Below are 21,127 nucleotides of genomic sequence, written 5' to 3'. Positions count from 1 at the left end.
ATGGTTTACAATAATATCATATATGCATTAACAATGAAATGACGTCATTCATGAGACACACTACTGTCTGGTATCTAATCAAAAGATGTCTTTAAAAAAAAACATACAGGAGAGGATAAGAGACTAAGTAGAGTAGACCTATACAGTACTCTTTACATAAACCAACTTAGTACTAACAAATAAATAAAGTCTACTTAGCTCATTATCGAAATACTCTTCCCACAACAGTGGCACACTCCTCTTGAGTAACACAGCAATAACACAACAACACAAGCATTAGTTAAACATTATAGAGATTTAGTTCCAACTACACTGGTCAGTTGAAAGACTCAAGAGAGTGACAATTGTAACAGTTAACAGGGACTTAAATCAAGTAATAAAGGAGACTAACTCTAATAAAAAAGAATTATGGTAGCCACCCTAATTGTCCCTCTTGTCACAGTTGGAAATTAAAATGGCCCGCAGGACGAGTAAGGTTGGGTATCACTGCTGTACCTCAACCGACCTGGACATTTTACTTAGTGTTCAAGTTCAAGTTAGTTCGCTTATGAAACTTTTTTTTTGGTATGTTTCAAAACTTTCAATCATACTAAATACTTATAAAAAATTACTTTTCCCGCCAAATTAAGACGTTGGTCTAGAACAGTGGTCTTCAACCTTTTTAGGCCTACCGCCCCCTTTTCGAATTTTTTCTTTACAAAAATTCTCCAGCGCCCCCCTCTAAGAAAAACTTATAAAGAAGCGTAAGAAGGCAAATTTGAACAAAATATCATCTATCAATTAATTTTTATGCTGTCAATAACACTTATCCCGCTTGGGAGACGACCGCATGCCAAAGGCGATTGTTGTGAACTCTTGGCTGATGACTGATGAGCTTTAAGGAGGACTGAGTTACATAGGTGCCCCCCTACCCCGTGAGCGCTATAAAGATTTATTCAGGCATTCAGGCGCCATTTCGCTCTCACTGGCATAGAGGAAAGTACCTGGCAGCATTTTCTGGCAGCAGATAGCCTCTGAGAGAAACAGTTTGAGAGCTCTTACAAAAACTGCGGGACAAACATTTGATACTCAAATAAATGTCAGCATACCACAGCTTTGTATGCATAAATTTCGGGAAAATATGTTATGTAGGTCGCAGTTGGGTTTGCTTAGTTATATGAAACACTGGACTCAGCCGTAATCTTCGGAATTAAAGGCAAAAACAAGCAATATTATCATTATGCAAAAATTATGTTAAATAATTTGCAGTGATTACACACAAAAATTAATTGTAAAGACTTTCTTTCAAATCCTAAGAATAGTCTCCGTTAAAATTTTGGAATATTAGGGCCTACTGTTTTTAGTTTTAATTGTAAATTTAGATTTACTTTGTAATATAAATATTATTATTGCTGAATTCACTACAAAATGAAATTAAGCTAATGGGAACCTTGTACCTCCTGCAGTCTGACAATATTAGAAATTTCAAGCTTTAAATTAGCCAAAGCTAGGCGAAGGTCTCCTCTAGTGGGCACATCCAGTCTCTTTCTTTGCTTATTCATTAACTTTGTTACGCACTAAATCTAGGTTACCCATGTATGTTGAAAAGCTAAAACATAATTCCAATTTCGACCACAGTTTTGGAATTTTACTGAAACATTTAAATGCAGCCACATCTCTGTTGTGCCCCCAGGGGCGTAGCTAGGAATTTGCATCGTTTGGGGTCCAGGGGGCTTGACATATTCGGGGGCCGCTACATTTTGCGTAATATTTAATTAAATTAATTAAAAAAGCACTAATTTGGGTCCCTCTTAAATGGGGTCCCGGGGGGATTTTCCATTCCCCCCTCCCTCCACCCTAGCTACGCCACTGTGTGCCTCCTATGTTTACATTCTTTTTACTGAAGACATAGTTTTGTAAATCTATTTTTTCATGCAACTCAATTTGAACGTCAGTAACAGATGTTTAATAATTGTCATTTATTATCATCTGAAAATGCCATCTGTGACAAGTCAAAAACTCGCTGTCAGAGTCACTCTAAATTATCACAGCATTAATTATTATTTTTCCTTATTTATTTATTTTATTTTAATTATTTCCCCATCCTACCCCTGAATTCTCCACCCTCACCACCTTTTCCGCTCCAGGCTAGACTTAGTTGACCACATTGGAGATAGCTAAAGCGCGTCCTTTCATTCATCTGCCCTTGATCGGGGAAAGGTAAACACCCAATCTCTTTTATCTTGCCCGCCGGATGTCTGAAGGACGGTCGCGGTTGACACCACCTTGGAGGAAATTAGGCCAGTCCTCTCATTTATCTGCCCTTGACCGGGGCAAAGATAGACACGTTCTCTTTAGTCTTATCCGCGGATGTCCGCCGCGATTGACCCCCCCCCCCTTGGGTGGAATGCAGGTCACTCTTCCCCCCACGTCTCTCTTTGATCTAAGAGATTACACGGGTCAATACACCGCGTGGTACTCCAAGGTGTGACGCTTGTCGGACTTCACCCACGTGTAAGCTAATTCTTAGCCTAGGACGTTTCCTGTGTCCGCCCACATTTCCCAGGCATATATAAAGTAAACCAACTCAAATCAGACTCTCTTTCATTTTCATTCGAGCTGAGCTATCGAGTCTGGACTATATCACTTATTCTCTCTCCTAGAGGAATACCTGGTGGTAAGCCGAACTTAATCACAAGTTCCATCTTAGTTACTTTGTGTATATTTCCATTGGATTTTATCATGTGTAGTTTATTATTTCATTTATATTTAATTAGTGCATTGTGTATTTCTCACTGGCGTAAGTAGAGAACATAAACATGTCCTATGTATTTATTTATGTATTGCATTAATCTATTAATGCTACGTTGCTCAATTGATCATTGATGCAACCATGTATATGTTTGTACACCTTATTTTATTTCCTTTATCTCGGTTGATCGCCTTGATGATTTTACTATCGCACTAATACTGCGTCTAGAGAAGAGATATGAATTATCTTCCCTGTATTGAATTATCTCCCCTGTAGTCATTTTACTCTAACGAGAGTTGCGCCCCTTGAACGGACACACTCTCCATTGTTCTCGACCCACGGTCATATGTAAACAAATCGTCTGGGTCGCTGACCACCGCCTAATTCACCCCCCCCCCTTTTTTCCTTCTCTATCCACCTGTGTTGTTTATTTGAGACTATTATTTCCCCTTCTATGTACATTCTTATATTATTATTTCCCCTTTTATGTACATTTCTATATTGCTACTATCTGCCATCTATTTTCCAAATCCCATTTGTCATCATCTCCCCTTTATGCTCTAAAGCAATTTTACCAATCTGACGAATGCACCTCAGTCGAGGGCATCGATAAGATGCATGAGAGACATGTCCTAACTTGTCTTTATTTATCCGCAGCCTCCCTCAGGTGTCTGCCTATTTGCCTACTGGCCTATCTATGTGCTTAGTGCTAATCAGCGCTGCACTTGCCTAGTTGCTACCAAGAATCAACTATTTATTTATTGGATCAACGATCTATTTACCTGCATTTGTGCTTAGTGCTATTCAGCACTACACTTTCCTACTGAGATCTGCCTATTTGCTGTTGCTGTTCAGTGTCTACACGACACTACTCAACTCTACTACTTGGCGCTATCGGCATTGCCCGCCTATTCGACAGCCCACCTGTCAAGCTATTAGGCGCGACGTCCCTATAGAGTCAGATCTGTGCGAGACGTCATAGCTACGCCAACCCTCGGCAACTCACTGGACATATCCTGTCAACTACGCTGCCCACGGCAGATCAGCTCTGCCCGCAGTAACCTTGTGCCCACGGTAGCCGGCCACCCGCCCTACTGTGCCCACTACAGATAATAGATTTTGGGGATTGAGACTCCACAAGAACTATATCGCCGGCGTCCCTCTATCCGCTAGAGCGCCACCTCCAGCTGCAGAACCTCAAGCCAGGACACAGCCAGCTGCGACATCAACAGGAATACCAGCTAAGTCAGAGGACAAAGTGACATGCTCTCTTATTAGGTGCAAGAGTGATGATTAAACATAGAATATATTAGAGATAGATGCAAACCCTCCCCCTTTTTATTATTATATGTATATTTATGTAAATAAATATCCTTTATTTTAACTTTTGTATCTATCTTTCATTGCTTTGTCTCGTTGCGTGTCTGCTCCCGATTCATATGCTGATAAGTGGGGTGTGATAGCATTAAAAATAATCATCCCCTAGACATAAAACGTGCCAAACACACGTCACATTTCCCCACCTGTCACACCATCAAAGTAGTACTTACTTTTTTTCTAGTGGCAATTCACTAAATCTCAAGGAAATATTACATGACATCCCAGTGAGTTTTCGTAAAAACATTTTATCAATGTTTTTTGTTTTTAAAAAGTTAAATTATTCTATTAAATGTTACCTTTAATGTTTTTTTGCAATTAATATTTTAATATCAATATATTAACATATCTAGATATAATCTAAAAGGCGTATAACCTAGTTTGTTGATCAAATCTTAAACGTTTATACGCGCAAGATCCAAGGACAATAATTACTCTCCAATCACAGTAAAACAGCGGTTCTCAACCTATTATGCTAGGCGACCCCTTTTTACAATCCGTCTATCTGCCGTGACCCCCCCCCACACACACACACACACATACGGCAGTAGAAGAATAGACATTAATAATCTATATTTTCGATGGTCTTAGGCGACCCCTGGCAAATCGTGTATCGACCCCAAAGGGGGTCGCGATCCACAGGTTGAGAACCCTGCAGTAAAAGAAGTAAGAATTTACAAATAGAAAATGGGATTCCCGAACTCATTTTCTAACGCTGTTTCTGTTCTTAAATTAGAAGCAAGTTAACTATAATTTGTCTATATATAGTTTCCCAGCTTTAATGTTGAAGAATTTTTAAATTTGTTCTGTTTCAGAGCACCTTTAGTTTCTTCTTTCCGCCTTTATGCCCAGCGCCCCCTTACCGCCCCATTTTGTGCCCAGCGCCCCCCTACCGCCCCTTTGGCTCTCAGCGCCCCCCTACCGCCCCTTTGGCTCTCAGCGCCCCCCAAAATCTCGAAAACGCCCCCTAGGGGGCGATATTGCCCCCGTTGAAGACCACTGGTCTAGAATAATGTCTGGACGGCTAGACCGGGTTAGCAGAAGCTGGAATAACTCTTGCTTCCTGGCACTCACCTAAAAATAGACACACCAGCAGACGAGTCAGACGCCGTGGTAAAAAAAAAAATTACGATACTTGGCAGACGTAAGTGGAAATTTTGATACAAATTTATCTTTTGATTTATTTAGTCTGTTGTCGTCTGTTACAAACTAGATGGACATCTATATGTGGCACAATAATTTTAACAGCGAAATTGTTTTTATATATATATATATATTTGTTCTTCACGTAAGTAGTTTTATTAGGTAACATTTACTGCTTGATTGTAGACAGTGATGTGTAGGCTACCTCACGTGTGTTCTTTGCGTTTCTTTCACGCTAGCGAGTCCTTACTGTTGGGCTGTGTGTACATTATCATCGTGTGTAGATTGCTCCTCTCGCAGTATAGCAAGAACCCGGGCGCGGGGGGGGGGGGGGGAATCCGGTTTCAAACAAATATATATATATATATATATATATATATATATATATATATATATATATATATATATATATATATTGTTAGACATTTAGTTAGTATTATTAGTTTGTGTAGTGACGCACCATAATTAACGGCTTTGAACGCGACTAGTGACGTTTATGACTTAGTTGGGTTAGAGGCTACTTGGAGACAGAAAATCAGTTGGTGATAGGATTTCATAAGGGTAAGACTATCTATCGACAGACATCGACCTGTGGCCTTTTGTTGGATTAAACCTTCATCTGAATTGTCTAATGGTTTCTGGACTTGGTTTTCTTCACTTGTTAATTGTGTGTGTGTGTCATCTGTCCTGTTGGTTAGTCACATTGAATACACCCGCAGAAGAAACCCAGACATCTCCAGAGTAATCTGTAGAAGTCAGACAGGTCTTATTAACTACAAGACAGATAGGCACATCACAATCCCCAATCCTGGCTACGCCCATGATTATTAGATCTAGATCTAGTCTAGTTCAGAACCTCAAATGTCAAGTAACAGAAAGTTCAATTTAAAAAAAAAGAAATAATTAATAATAATACTTTCTATTAATAATAAATAATAACAAAAATTTTATTTTTACTTCTAATTTAGTAAAGTCATATATTTTTAAACTTAAAAAAAGATGTCTGTAGTGGGCCTACATTTTTTTGTGTATAAAGATACAGTCCTAGTCCTATGCTATGTTATATATGCTAGACAAATTTGTATAAAAGCTCCTTCTTCCCTAGCGCTATTAGAGCATGGAATGGGTTGCCTCAGCTAGCCAGGAAAACCAGTGACTTGGCAGAATTTAAGTCATTGGTTAATATGCATGACTAAATGCATGACGCGTAGGACGTAATCATCTTCTTTTTTGAAGTAACGTCTGTATCGTATAAGATAAGAAGATAAGATATGTTAACGCCTAGCTGGTCAGAGATCTGAACCGTGATCCTCTACGTTCATGCAAGAGTACATCGTTATTATATAAAACAGTTTTCTGTAAAACAAAAAAATGTTTATAGGATGAATTTGAAGTCGCTCTTTATTTCAATTGTTTACTAAAATTTAAAGTCAAATTTGAATTTGAAAGTTTGAAGTGGTTTGAACCTGAGAACCTCGTGAGAAGAGTCCGAAAGCGCCAACCCCATGCCATGCAGTGCAGCCACCCATCACTATGTGGAGTATCAATGGCGTACTGTGTATGAAAAGTTTTTTAAAGCTCCGAATAAAATAATAAAGGGTAGCATTTTGGTGTTTACTGTGTTACATTTTTTTACCTTGACCTATCCTTCAGTCTGCAGGGACGTTGGGACACCACTCAAGATCTGTTGACCATCTTTGTCCATTCCTCTCTGTCTTTTGCCTTGGATAGAATTTCTTTCAGTGGCCGGCCTGCCTATTCTTTTATGTTGTCTTCCCATCACTTTCTCTGTCTGTCTCTTCTTTTTCCTGGTACTGTTCCATGAAGGAAGGTCTTTGCAAGCCCAGAAGACCTTGGAATATGGCAATAGATTTTTAGCTTCGTTTTTTTGCGATAGTTAGCAGGTCAACATACTGTGTACTAATGCTATAATACATTATCAAAAAAAGTTTTGAATCATGAATGGAGATGTTCACACTATAGGCCTACTACATTAAAATTTAATGTTGCCAACTAACTAGAAATAAAATGCTTTGAAACGGAAACGCTTACAACGCTGATTCTCCACTGTTAGAAACAAAACAAGCTGTACAAATTTTTATATATCTTTACAAAATTACTTCCTTTATTCTGTACACTAAATAGGTTACACTTTTCAGCTATACATGAAAGTTCCTTATAGTTTGATGGAATGAACTCATGTATACTGCATGTGGCTTTTTTTCTTTCAACAGATGGTCACATGGCTACAAAAGATCAACATTTTTCTGGCCACGATAATTTTATTAATTTCCTTCAGTTTATATACCTCTGTACCGGCTGATCTAGAAGACCCGTGGATAGTCAGAACATATATAGCTGCTTTAAGATCGGCCAACTTTTTGGTACGTAATTTAGAATATAATTGGAGTGATCGTTAAATGAACTTGCGTGTCACCCGTGCTTGTAATCGTGCTAGTATTTGTAATTGTGTTCGCATTATTGTAGTCTGAGAATCGTGACCAGTCTGTACTGTGTTATTGTGTGTGTCAGTCGTGTTTTAGTGAAATAAAGCCTTGTTTCTAATGTTATGAGTTGATTTAGTATATTATAATAATAAACAGATCTTTTTGCCCTCAATAACTTATTTGTCTCTTTCAGAAGGCTGTACACGTTTTTGTTTTTGTTTTTTTGGGTGGAAGGGAGGGTAGTTCTTTAATTGGCTGATTGAGTTAGTACATTGATTGTGTTAGAAACTTAATTGTGCTAATACCTTGATTGCGTTAGCTCTTTGATTGTGCTAGCTCCAAGACTGTGTAGCACCATTACTGTGCCCCCTTTATTGAGCTATCACATTGATTGTGCCAGCTTCTTGAATGTGCTATTTCGTTGATTGTGCCAACTCTTTGACTATGCTAGCTCCTTGATTGTGCTAGCTATTGGGGTGTTTAGAACTTTAATGAATTTTTGAAGTTCCATGGACCTCATTCACCAAAAACGAACGGTCACGTGATAATACTGATAAAACAACGTAAAAAAATGCCAAGTGGTAACCATTGTTGATTAAAATTAGATCGTAATTTGTATTGAAGAGATAGGGAAACACGTGGCTGAGTGAAGGAGGTCCATTGGATAAAAAAATGATAGTCATAATGATGCTTCCACACTTCCCGTGCTGCATGGGCGTTGAGCCGGCACTGTGCGCTTTTTTTTTTTTTGGTAGATATTGTGTTAGTACGCAAATAAATTTAGATTCATTGTATGAACATTTTGTCCCATGGTTTTGTTCTGTCTGCTTGGTTGAGTGAGATTATATACTATTAAAATGTTTTTCAAATCGAAACTGAATTCCCCACAGTTCCACAGTTCACTGAAACACTTGCTCAGGAGGATTCCAGCTCCTGTTGCTACAGCGTGGCGCCTCCGTGAAAACGTCTAGTAGTGGAACTAGATAGGCTAAGAACTGGAAGCGAATAAGGGCTCACCTTGGATGAGCTTTTTTTTTATCTAACTCGGGGTGGGGATGGAACAAATAGCCAGCACCCCAGTCCAATAAGTCCGCCACACCGTTCCACAAAGGGGACCGACATCAGTGTTCCGTTAGCTGGAGTGGCGGTCTCGAGAGCGGTGCCTATTTTAAAATACTAACGAGAAGTGTGTTGTGTTGTTTTTGTTCAGAAAGCGATCAACTCGCTCTGTCTGTATGGTCAAACGTTTCCATGTTGGATCAAGCTGAACTTTCTCATAATTATTTCTTTTACCTGACAACACAAGAATCAATTTAAAAAATCAAACACGTAGTTAATTAAATATAAGTAATTATTTTTTTTGTTAGGTATCTTTAACAAGGAAAGGAAATTGTACCTGACTGAAGTGGTGATATAAGCTGAATTAGTCCCCTTAAAACAATTTATGACTATATAATCTTCTCTAGTCATAATTATCTCATTAGTAGAGTGGTTAGCACGTCGGACCGAGGAGGAGTGAGCCACTATTTCGAATTCAGGTCGCTCCCTTTTTAAATACAAAAATGCTTTTAAAAACCAACTACTGTACAATCCAGCCAGATGTTCATTACTTTCTTCCCCCTCCCCCTTCCTTTCCCCATTCTCATAATTGTCCCAGATAAATGATAGGGGCAGAAAGCTAAAATCATGAAATTGTGCTAAACAAAAAACATCTGGTAAAAATATTATTAATCGCACAGATTAATTATTGTTGATCTAGATCCATTACAAAATTTAATGACATGACTGATCCAAACTGATTGATACAATTACACTTAATATAAGGTTTATTTTGTTTTTTTGGTTTTTAATATTTAAAAAAAAAAATTATTTATTTTTTCTTGTGTAATTGAAACGTGACACAATTCAACGTTGAACTTGTTTCCATATTTCTATTTAGGCCAACACACTCGAGCTGTTGTCGTCTGTCCCTTCTATCACAACTTTACGCTATCTGGTGGAAGCTGCTTACTTTCCCATCAGACTGCCCAACACACTTCTCCATGTGAGTATTGGAGTAAGAAACTCTCTAATGAGAATCAAACTCAAAATCTTTCTTTTTAAATTAGATCGATCATGTTTCTTTAACCTTCTACAGTTTTTGAAAAAAAACGCAATAATTAAAATTGTTTTTCACGAACTGGTTTCAAAAAAATAAATATTGTCTTATTGAGAAGGGCTATAGGGTTAGTCATAATAAGATAGAGATAGCTGTATCCCACTTCCTAGATAAAAAGATTGGACTATAAACTAGTTTTGATTGACACATTCTCCATGTTTGATCTCCGATGATGACTGTTTCGTGAATCCAATATGTACATATTGCTGGGTTTGACACAAGTCTCGCGATGCTGTTTTCAGTAATAAGTGTATAATTTTCACCTTCACATACTGCCTGTTGGACAATTGGGGCACTCCAGGGGCACCACGCATTAGCTTTTTACCGTCTGTCTCCATTCCTCTATTTTGCCTTTAATATAATCTCTTTCAGTGGCAGGCCCGTCCATTCTTTTATGTTGTCTCTGTCTGCTACCTCTTTCTTTTCCTGTTACTGTTCCCTGGAGGAAGGTTTTGGCGAGCTTTGAGCCATAGAGTTTAAGTTTGCGTTTTTTGACATTAGTTAGCAGGTCATCGTGGGGTCAGATAACTGAACTAATCCTGTCTCTAATGTGATGTCTTTGTATTTGTTACCTAGGATCTTTCTGTAGCACCTCAACTCCATTGCTAGGATCTTTCTGTAGCACCTCAATTCCATTGCTAGGATCTTTCTGTAACACCTCAATTCCATTGCTAGGATCTTTCTGTAGCACCTCAATTCCATTGCTAGGATCTTTCCTTAGCACCTCAATTGCTAGGATCTTTCTGTAGCACCTCAACTCCATTGCTAGGATCTTTCTGTAGCACCTCAATTCCATTGCTAGGATCTTTCTGTAGCACCTCAATTGCTAGGATCTTTCTGTAGCACCTCAACTCCATTGCTAGGATCTTTCTGTAGCACCTCAATTCCATTGCTAGGATCTTTCTGTAGCACCTCAATTGCTAGGATCTTTCTGTAGCACCTCAACTCCATTGCTAGGATCTTTCTGTAGCACCTCAATTCCATTGCTAGGATCTTTCTGTAGCACCTCAATTGCTAGGATCTTTCTGTAGCACCTCAACTCCATTGCTAGGATCCTCCTCTCTAGTTCTGCAGTCAGTGTTCAACATTCGCAAGCATATAAGAATGTGGCCATGACTAAAGAGCGCTTATGCCTCCGTCTTTCCTGTTTGTTTTAAGTTTTGCAAGGGCTGCTGTGGACTGTGCAATTCTGGCCAGTAGTTCAGGTTTGGTTCCTTCAACTGACATGATAGCTCCAAGATGTTTGAAACTACTGACTCTTGTCAGTTTTTCACCTACAATTTTGATGTTCCTTTAAAAGCCCTGTTGGTTATTGGTCATGATTTGTATTTGTCCCAAATGATCTGGGCTGTGTTTTGCAGCAGTTCTTCGGAGCGCTGCTGTTACAATTTGTTTCTTTAAGTTCACACGCTAATGCATTTCATTGTCTTATTCCCCACTGGGGGCTAGATTCACCACCAGCATTTGTAATAAAACAAGGTTACAAAGACAGTTTGTGTGGAAACACAAACTCAAAATCGGCCCCCGAAGTGGTCCACCCAGGCAGGCTTCAATATTTTCAGAAAGAACATCCAAATGAAATTATATCAAAGACAAATGAGAGATAAGAATGGAGAAAGAAGGTTGAAAGATCTTGTGTAGTGCCCCAACGGTCCAGCAGATCAAAGGATAGGTGCAAGTGAATGCAAAGTAAGATGTGAATCTGGCCTAAATTGTTCCCCTTTCAGACCTTGTGGTCTATAGTGCAGATGATGTAAAGTTCATCTGTTTTTTGTGGCCTACGGTTAACGAGTGTGTCATGTAGCCAGGACAACGACCAACCGCCTTTACTTTTCCCCAACTAATGTCAGGTACCCATTAGAGCTGGGTGGACTCAGAGGCGCCCAAGGATTCTGAAGTTGAAAATCCCAGTCTTCACCAGGATTCGAACCCGGGATCCCCGGTTCGGAAGCTAAGCGTTTTACCGCTCAGCTACCGCGCCTACATTTTCGCAATACAAAAAAAAAAAAAAAAAAAAAAGGACACGAAAATGACGTTTACAATATTACTATTCGTTTTAATCTAGGTCTAACTTATAATGTATACTAATTAGCTTTTTCTTTTTAAAAAAAACTGCTTGCATAACTGATTTTAAAAATTAGATTTTTCGCTTTCAGAAAAAAAAAGTAGCCGTTGCATCAGAACTTTGAATGGTCTAAAATATTGTGATGTCGGATTTTCAATATCTTTTCTAGTTTACGAGATCTAAACGGGACGGACGCACAGACGGACAGACATTTTGCACAAAACTAATAGCGTCTTTTCCCCTTTCGGGGGCCGCTAATAAAATGCTTATGAAATAAACATATCTACTAAAGATGAACTCTATTTCAGATTGAAGATTTCAAAATCAATGGATTGAATGTCAGATTGTATAGACCGAAGTCGGCTGTGGAGTTATCTCCCTGTATTCTCTACTTTCATGGTGGAGGTTGGAGCTTATTTAGCATCGGTAAGTCCATCTTCTCTTTTTGGATTTGTAGATAAAGTATCAAAGTTATGTTGTATATTTGGATGTAAGCTTGGTGGTTTACGTAGATCAGAAACTTACGTTACTCTTGTAATAGTTTCTACTTTCAATAACATTTTAGAAAATAAAAGACATTCTTTTGGTATTGAAAGTATATTCAATTTGCCGTCTTGTCATATGCTCTAATTAAACTACTTTGTATCTGACTAGATTCCTATGATTCTGTTACAAGAGACTTGGCGCAACACACCAATACTGTGGTCATATCTGTCGAGTGAGTGGCAAAATACTTCATTTTGTATTGTATCGAATCAGACACATTCGTGCAATGTAGGAGTCTCTAACATAAAGCCAACAATGAACATATTTGTCTTACAATACCTCTGTTTAACTCCTACCTTCAGTAGAAACTAAACCCCCGGGATTGGTGGGCTCAAAAACCTGAAAACTGCTCTAATAATTTTCGTAGAAATTTGACAGTTTATATATATAGTTGGGAAAAGAATGACTAACTCGTTGGCCACTCTGGGAAAACTGTGGTTTGACCGTTATAATTTTTCAAAGTATAAAATTTGTCTAGAGAACGAGAAAATATTTATCCTGAACGTCTTCGAGTATTTCCGCATGTTAGAATTATATTATTAATTAAGCAGTTCAAAAATATAATGTTCAGGAACTTTTTCCGCATCGTCTTCTAAGTCTAGATCTAAAGGCCTATCACTGGAATATCTTGTAGTTGTATACATTCGCTGAACTAGCGATTTGTTTTTTTTTTGAGGGCTAGGGGGAGGGAAAGAATGGGGCTGGGTGAAAACGTTAATTTAACAAAAAAACTAAAATTAATTCCACTTATCTTATTCATGGCAAACCAGTAACACAGACTAAAAACGCAAAATACCTAGGTGTTATAATAAATGAAAAACTGTCATGGAATCCACATATTGACGAAACTATAAAAAAATCCAACAAAGCATTAGGGTTTATTAAAAGAAATTTCTATAAATCAAATAAGAACATAAAACTAAATTGTTATTTAACCTTGGTTAGGCCAATAATAGAATATGCATCCTCCGTTTGGGACCCCTCAACTCAAGAAAACATTAAGAAACTGGAACAAACACAAAATAGAGCAGTGAGATTCATAACAAACGAATATTCACATTTGACTAGAGTAACACCTTTAGTAAAATCACTAAATTTAGAAAGCCTTCAGGACAGAAGACTCAAAAGTAAAGTAGCAATTATACATAAAACACTGAACCATAATCTTCAAATACAAAAACAAAATTTAAAAAAATACTCTGAAAGACACAAAAATAAAGGCACATTCCTCGTCCCATATGCTAGGACAAATTTGTACAAATACTCCTTCTTCCCTAGTGCTATTACAGCATGGAATGGGTTGTCTGAGCCAGCCAGGAAAACCAGTGACTTGGCAGAATTTAAGTCATTGGTTAATATGCATGACTAAATGCATGACGCGTAGGACGTAATCATCTTTTTTTTTGAAGTAACGTCTGTATTATATAAGATAAGAAGATAAGATAAGATTTATTTTTCTAATTCTAACTAGTTATTAAGAGCTCATCGCTCCTTACATTGTACAAAGGAGTGTGTTATCTTTTTAAACGTTTTATAAATTATTTTTTTCTTGTTCGTGGAATGAAACATTGTTTTCCTTTCTCCAATTCACAAGCTCGGTGCTTGGGTATAAGGAGATTCGAACTACCTACCATTGTGTCGACAAACTGAAGTACATACCAGTTACACCCAGCCGTTTAGAGTCACATCCACAGAAGTTAAATTAAAAAAAAAAATATCTCTCTTTCATCTAATTATTTTTTTTTACCAACATCTACACCAAATATGATTTGACTTCATACATTTGATGGTTCACCGACAATTCTCTGCTATTGTGTAGATACCGACAGTCTCCAGAGTTTTCTTTCCCCGTACCGTTTGACGATTGTCTGAGAGTAACACAACACATCCTACAGAATGGGCTGAAATACAAGATAGACAGTCACAGAGTTGCTCTCCTTGGTAAGCCAAACACAGTTTGGTAGAGACATTTGGTTGTCTCCCTTTGTCTGTAAAAAGTATAGCCATATCGTATAACGTTGTCTATTCAAAAAGCTTATTCTCTACTATCCTCTAGCTTTTCTTTATTAGATCTCCTAGTAACTAGATCCTAGAGCAAAATGGTAACGATATGGATTTGGCTTTCACAAATTCTTTTTGCATTAATTTTTGATAAACTATCTTAATTTTATATCTTTTGTAGTCTGTCAATCAAGTATATAAAAGTACTCAATATGTATGTGTTTACAGTACCAGACATGGTAGAAGATCCTGTAGTTAGTTATACTTAGTGCTTTTTTTTTTGTGCCGGTACGGCATATTTTTCAATGTGGGTAAAAATGATTACTTTTCATGTATATTAACATTGGTTATTAATTTATTAGTAGTTAAAATTTAGGCAATCCATCACTGAGTACCGGCACCTATTTTTTTTTTTTTTTACAAAATAAAAATAATTTTAAACCAAGCAGTGATACAAGGAGCAGTCAGTAAATGCAAAACTGATGTCTAAAATGAGACTAAAATAAATCCTATAAATCCTATGTTGGCGTTCAGGGGACAGTACTGGAGCAAACCTTGCAGCGGCAGTGGCTTTGCGCATCTCAGAAGAAGACCCAGGCTTTACTCCACACGTCAGACTGCAGGTAAAATTCTTGACTATCTCACTATGTAGAGAAATATCTCTTTAGATTTTTGTGACTATTTTGCGGATACATGACATCACACGTTTAATCACTTTTAAACACACTCAAACATAGTTCATTACTTTTAAACACGCTAAACCATAGTTCATTACTTTTAGACGCACTAAACCATAGTTTATCACCTTTAGACAAGCTAAAATGCCGCTAAAAACATAGTTCATTACTTTGATGCAAGCTTTGTGATCCAGCTTACTCACTCTTAATTCTATTTGAAGAAACTTGCTTGCACTAACACTTTTGTCTGTCTGTACCAACTAACAAAGCTGCATTCTACTCATACCTTGGTGTTACAATTGTTTCATTTTCTTGACCAGGTATTACTGCAACCAGTTCTACAGGCTTTTACTTTTGATACTCCATCCTACAGACTTTACAGCGACCATACATTTCCTGGGCGGTGAGTCTGTGTGTTAGTGCATGGTTTCTTCATGACTCTTGATAAATTCAATTGACATTCACAGTGCGATGTTGTTCTCTATTAGAAGTCCAATTCTATTCTCTTAAAAACTATAAGTCACAATGTTGAAGAATTAATATCAGACTTACAACTAAGTTGTTTATAAAGTTCAAATGTTTATCTACTTCTACAAGCCGAGGGTGAGCCTTGACATATACTCATCTCTGCCTATGGTACCTTCTGGGGCATAGGCCACCAACCAGCTTCCTCCAGGTATCTCGGTTCTGGGTGAATCTCTCCAACTGTCTCCACGTCTTGCCCATCTGCTTGGCATCTGCTTCCAAATCGCGGCGCCATGTATTCCTGGGCCGTCTCCTCTTTCTCTTTTCTTGTGGATTTTAGGTTAGGGCTTGCCTTGTTATGTTGGATACAGGCTTGAGAAGGATCTGATCTATCCATATCCAGCGTCTGTGAGGGTAACTCTAGTTGTTGTTTTTTTTTAAATGTCTGTCAGAACAAACGAAATGAGTAGTTCTGTCTTCAAAAGTCTCATACTCTATATATGTTCTTAGCAATGCCGTTCTATGTTGTTATGCAATAAGAAATTGGTGTTAATGTGGTCGTGTCTACGTACCACTACCAGCATATGATGGGGAAATAACAGAAACTAATAAATGTTGTTGTTTTTTTAAGCTTTTGCACCTATTCGATGATCATAGCTTATTTATTTAAAGTAACACCAAATTGTTCCTATTCTCAGACCTCATCAATACAATCAGTAGGTGTATTGTTTACGGATGTTTGTTCTTATAAAAATCCTAACATATTTTACATGGTATGTGTCACCTATATATCGTTTATATATATATATATATATATAGATAGGAGTTTGTGAAAAGTGTAGAAAATCCTCCCCCCCTTTCAAAAGGTTTAAAATGTAACTTTACCTACGTTAGGGCCCTCATTTTTTTTTCTAATGGAGTGGTACACCACGACCTTTAACACTTTAATGTAAAACGTATCAGTACCATTGAACGGATCTTTACTTTTTGTGTAGGACATAAATGTCACATGATAATAAGACAACAGATTTGTTTTATAAAGATCGTGTGGCTGTTCAAAAAAAAACAACAACATATGAACAGCATTATGAAACAAATATGGCGGTATTGATGGGGATAACAAAAAGAGACCAGAAGATAAGTCGGTGATAAGGCTTGCTAAAATGTTTCTCATATTAATACGTAGAGAAATAAACTCATTTTGAGACGCTTGAAAAAAAAAAGATAGCCTTCAAATATCCAATTAATTAATGTAAGTACCAGATCCAGGGGTTTCTCATAATATTAGTTTCAAGTCAATTTCATTTTATTACCTTATCGGTCATGTGGCCCGCCACACGAGAGGTCGCTGATCTAACATATTAGAGTCTTACTATCCTTGTTTGTTTTTTTGTTGTTTTTGTTTGTGGGGGTTTTTTTGCACTCTTACGAATATTGTCAATTTTTTGCTCCTAACCCAGCTTAGCAGACATTGTTGGCTGTTGTAGCCAATCTTGATTTACATTTAATATTTTTCTTATGTTTTCTTTTTTTTCTTCTGTCAGCTCACAAATCCTCAAATTTTGGTGCTATTATCTGGGCATACAACCAACACAAGACGTGGTGTCATCATTCCAGAAAAATGATCACGTGTCACCCAGTTTGAGAACCTCTATCTATTCTCATTACTTATCGGAATCTCAGTTGCCAGAATCTGTCAGAGAGAAGAGCCCAGCAAGCTCTTTGGACAGATACTCCAATCAATACGACCAGAACCTGGCACTCAAAGTTGAATCCAAAGTCATTGATCCATTTGTGTCTCCATTACTTGCTGACGTTTTGAATGCATCGCCCCCCACGTATATACTGGTGGCCGAGGCGGATGTCGTGAGAGACGATGGCCTTTTGTACGCGTCAAGGCTGCGGGCAGCGAATGTGTCAGTAGAGTTGAAACATGTACACAATCAGTCCCATTTCTTCTTGGCGCCTAAACTACCGTCTGGAATTTTGACCTTCACTTCAGCGGATGAAACTTGGCGGGAAATTTATCAATTTATTTCGAAAAATGTATAATAAGATTCATTGTTAAAATTAGTCTCTTCACATTCACATAATATGTTATATAAATAAAATTTAAGAATTGACAAACTGAATGTGCCTGACTTTTAAGTTAACGGACAAGTTTGTTTTCAAACAAATAGTAACAGAACAGTTATGTCTCTATAAACCAGTCCTACATATTCCATTATTATGATGTTACACTATCGACGTGAACTATCTTTTTCTTATATGTCCTCCTCTCTTCCTCAAGGCCTTGGTCCAATTTTAATGATAAAGTCAAAAGTAGTTCTCCTTTCAGGCCTTGCCATCTATAGAACAGATGATGTAAAGGTCATCTGATTCTGTGGCCATCACAACGACCAACCGCCTTTACCTTTACTCAAGTAGTGTTAGGTACCAATTAAAGCTGGCTGGAATCAAAGCGCCCAAGGATCCCGGAGTTAAAAATCCCAGTCTTCACCAGGATTCGAACCCTGGACCCCCGGTTCTAATAATAGAAATCGGTAATTAGCTTATTCCAACTAGTGATTAATTTTTGGAAATTGCGGTGGAAGTCAAATGATCAAATGTCATATCTAAATAATGCCGAGAATAAAACAAAACTACAAGATGTATTGTTATAAAAAAAAAACCAATCTGAAAGTTTCTGCCATTAATTTATTTGATTATTGCTTTCTCTTGAGACAGAAACTAGGACAACTAGACAACAGTCACGTGATCAATGTTTATAAGTAACATTAGCCAACGCCTTGTTTCTGTGGGAGATTCCATATGGCTCAAGTTGTGCTTCAAACGTATAGTACAGAACTGAAACCTATATCTATATAATCTGCTTACCAGTTTGTAAGTAATAAGCTCTTAGACTTGGTCTAAAGTACGAGGCTACTAAAGAATATCTTCCAGGTGATTTTAATGTCCATGCAAATAATGAGCATGGGTCTTGGATGGGATACACCTTTTTTTTTGGGGGGGGGGGGGATTGAAATGTCTCTTCCACCTCCCCGACATTACTTGGAAACAATATCAGCGGTAGGTGTTCAACTAAGCCAAACGGTATGAGGCCTGACTATGATGTTATGAGTTTTTAGTCTTGTGATCTTTAAAAGAAATAAAACTGTAAACAGATTTGTCCTAAAAGAAATATCTTGTAACAGACTGACGTCACCATGAAATCATACAAAAGGTAATCATATTTTTGTATTGATCTAATCTGCTCAATTCATTTGGTTTGAAGAAAAATAGTCATCAAGACTATAGGATGCGTAAATAAGAGGAGGATTTGAAATGTAATGAGGACCATAACTTTGTGTTCCTTACAGTTCCGTGGTTAACATATTTCTAAGTCACGTGCTAAGGTGGGTGCTGTGTAGCCTGAAAACATCAAAGTATCATAACTTCAATTGTATTTATAATTACAAAATTAATTGTATCAGCCGCTATTATATCTTCAAAAATCTTTTCTAGGAATTAAATTTTTAAAAAAATTTCAAGTAAGTTAATTAAATTTTTAATTGATTTTATATTACGATTTTAAAATATGGAATGCTTTTAAAAATGAGAAGTGTTTAAAAAATGGATTAAAATAATCATGTAATGATTTCTTGAGAAGCTGTTTCCCTTCTTTCTTAAAGCGTGTACAGTTTCTTGAACTCTGTAAAGAAAAAAAAAGTTGTTATATAGAAATTATAAAATGTAAATTAATTTTTACCAAAAAGAAGATAACAAGTTAAATAGTAAAAAATAAGATTTTTTTTTAAAACCTCGCTTTTACTCGGTGAAATTGCGTCAATTATTCTGAATCAATAATGTAATTAATTTTCAATTAATTGATTAACTAATCGGTAAATTTTTTGTTTGATTCATGTGTTGTTAAGGACAATGAATAATTGTGCAAAGTTTCAACTTGATCCTAGAATGGGAAGGCGAGAAATAACGTTTTGACCAGACAGACAGACAGACAGACAGGATAAGTTGGTATAAGTTCTCGACATCAGTTAATTGTAATTCATTATGTGTTGTTTGTATAATCAGCGCTTCTCAACCTGGGGATCACCTTCCCCCTCCCATAGGGGCGACGTTCTGAAAAACCAATTTTTTTAATTTTTTTTTTTTTGTTTTGGTCAACGGGAAAAAATATTTTTGTAATTACATTGAGGCTATAAATAGAGTCTGCGTGTTATTATTACATGAGTACCAATGTTTCAAAATTAAAAGGATTTATTAAGACATTGTTTCATATTTTAAGTAAGACCAATTTTCTCTATTGTAAACCTTTTTCGCAAGAAGCGACTGCAACAAGATCGACTCAAAGCGAAAATGGGTTGTCAATGTTTTACCATGCTATTATAGCTTGCTGATATGGCGGTTTGGTCATTTAAAAATAAAAATTAATTGCAGAAAATCTCAAATGCTGCCATTAAAGTCATTGGTAGCTAACAAACTCCATTTATACAACTGTATGAGAGAAAAAATCAAAATCGACACTAGCAGCTGGGAAGAGATGGCACTGGATAGATCCACATGGAGAGAGAGCATAAAGGAAAGGTCACGGATTGCAGATGTCATACACAACAGAAGCAGAAAGAAGGGTGAAAATGCAACGGCGCCTGGTGATTATATATACCCAACCTTCGATCACAGCTGTGTATCAAGGATTGGCCTCTTTAGTCACACAAGAAGTTGCAAAGGAAAATGCCACAGATGAGAGAAACATTAATAAGAAGGCTGGAAAGATTGTTTTAAAATTAAAAAAAAAATCTGGGCCAGTATTTTAAGATTTTACATCACAAAGGAGATACAAGATACCGTTTACAAAACAAACACAAAAACTCCTTTATTCCTCTGGCCATTAAATCACTGAATAGAACTAATCTGAGCACTTGTTACGTTGGAGTGAAACTAGTGTGAATGTACATTTTGTTTCTATAGTTATAATGTATTTTTTTATGCACAGATTGTAAGACAAATTTCCTCATGGATAATACAGATTTTTTTTTTGAAGAAAAAGACATTTTAATATTTAAACGCCAACTTGATTCTATCCGTCTTTCTCAAGCCAGAACAGTCAAATCTCTCCCGAGTGTCGTTCCAACATCCTGTTGACAACTTTTGCATGAGAGAAAGGCCAGTGAAGACGCAAGATGAAGATGCTTTCCACGATCACTCCCATTACAGATGTTTCATGATCTATATGTCTTCAAAAGTCTCTTGTATTTTAGGGGCCACGGTTCTTGAACTACTTTGATTTGCGCATTGGATAGCAGTGCGCTGTTGACTACTGGTGAATGCATTTCGAAACTCAGAATGCACGTAAACCAGTGGCGTCACCAGGGGGATCCTCGCTGCAACAAAAAGAACTAAGCAATAAGTTTTTATTGGGAAGATTTTAGAAAAGCTGAAAAAGGGGGGGGGTGACACCCACACTAGTGACGCCACTGGCGTAAACACTTGGGGTTTAACTCTTGACCCCACTTACAG

General features: G+C 37.3%; 2 protein-coding genes across 5 annotated transcripts in view; one reads left to right on the top strand and one right to left on the bottom strand.

Annotated features, from left to right (window-relative positions):
- Positions 1-5,151: 5,151 nt before the first annotated feature.
- On the top strand, positions 5,152-17,760 carry LOC106055661 (neutral cholesterol ester hydrolase 1-like). 3 transcript variants are annotated; one of them, XM_056012852.1, is made up of 9 exons: positions 5,152-5,252; positions 7,486-7,635; positions 9,638-9,742; positions 12,230-12,347; positions 12,576-12,639; positions 14,287-14,408; positions 15,003-15,091; positions 15,466-15,548; positions 17,155-17,760. In XM_056012852.1, the coding sequence occupies exons 2-9, from the start codon at positions 7,486-7,488 to the stop codon at positions 17,660-17,662; spliced, it is 1,239 nt and encodes a 412-aa protein (XP_055868827.1). In that variant the 5' UTR covers positions 5,152-5,252; the 3' UTR covers positions 17,663-17,760. The 3 variants fall into 3 exon arrangements, with proteins under 3 accessions (XP_055868827.1, XP_055868828.1, XP_055868826.1); XM_056012853.1 differs by lacking the exon at positions 5,152-5,252 and adding an exon at positions 5,498-5,527; XM_056012851.1 differs by lacking the exon at positions 5,152-5,252 and adding an exon at positions 5,657-5,812.
- Positions 17,761-18,287: 527 nt separating this feature from the next.
- Positions 18,288-21,127, bottom strand: part of LOC106055665 (uncharacterized) — a 52,650-nt gene continuing 49,810 nt past the window's right edge. For both annotated transcript variants that reach the window (XM_013212023.2, XM_013212024.2), the window contains exon 7: positions 18,288-19,301. In XM_013212023.2, coding sequence (XP_013067477.2) covers positions 19,276-19,301 — 26 coding nt within the window. In that variant the 3' untranslated portion in view covers positions 18,288-19,275. The remainder of the gene's footprint in view (positions 19,302-21,127) is intronic.

The sequence above is a fragment of the Biomphalaria glabrata genome, chromosome 15, assembly GCF_947242115.1.
Source record: "Biomphalaria glabrata chromosome 15, xgBioGlab47.1, whole genome shotgun sequence".
NCBI classification, from domain to species: domain Eukaryota; kingdom Metazoa; phylum Mollusca; class Gastropoda; family Planorbidae; genus Biomphalaria; species Biomphalaria glabrata.
Note: the sequence above shows the minus strand (reverse complement) of the source record. Positions and strands in the feature narration are given on the sequence as shown.

Coding starts and splice junctions, on each gene's coding strand:
- LOC106055661 (XM_056012852.1), top strand. CDS start 7,486: ATGGTCACATGGCTACAAAAGATCAACATTTTTCTGGCCACGATAATT. Junction 9,743..12,229: donor TGCCCAACACACTTCTCCAT/GTGAGTATTGGA, acceptor ACTCTATTTCAG/ATTGAAGATTTCAAAATCAA. Junction 12,348..12,575: donor TTGGAGCTTATTTAGCATCG/GTAAGTCCATCT, acceptor GTATCTGACTAG/ATTCCTATGATTCTGTTACA.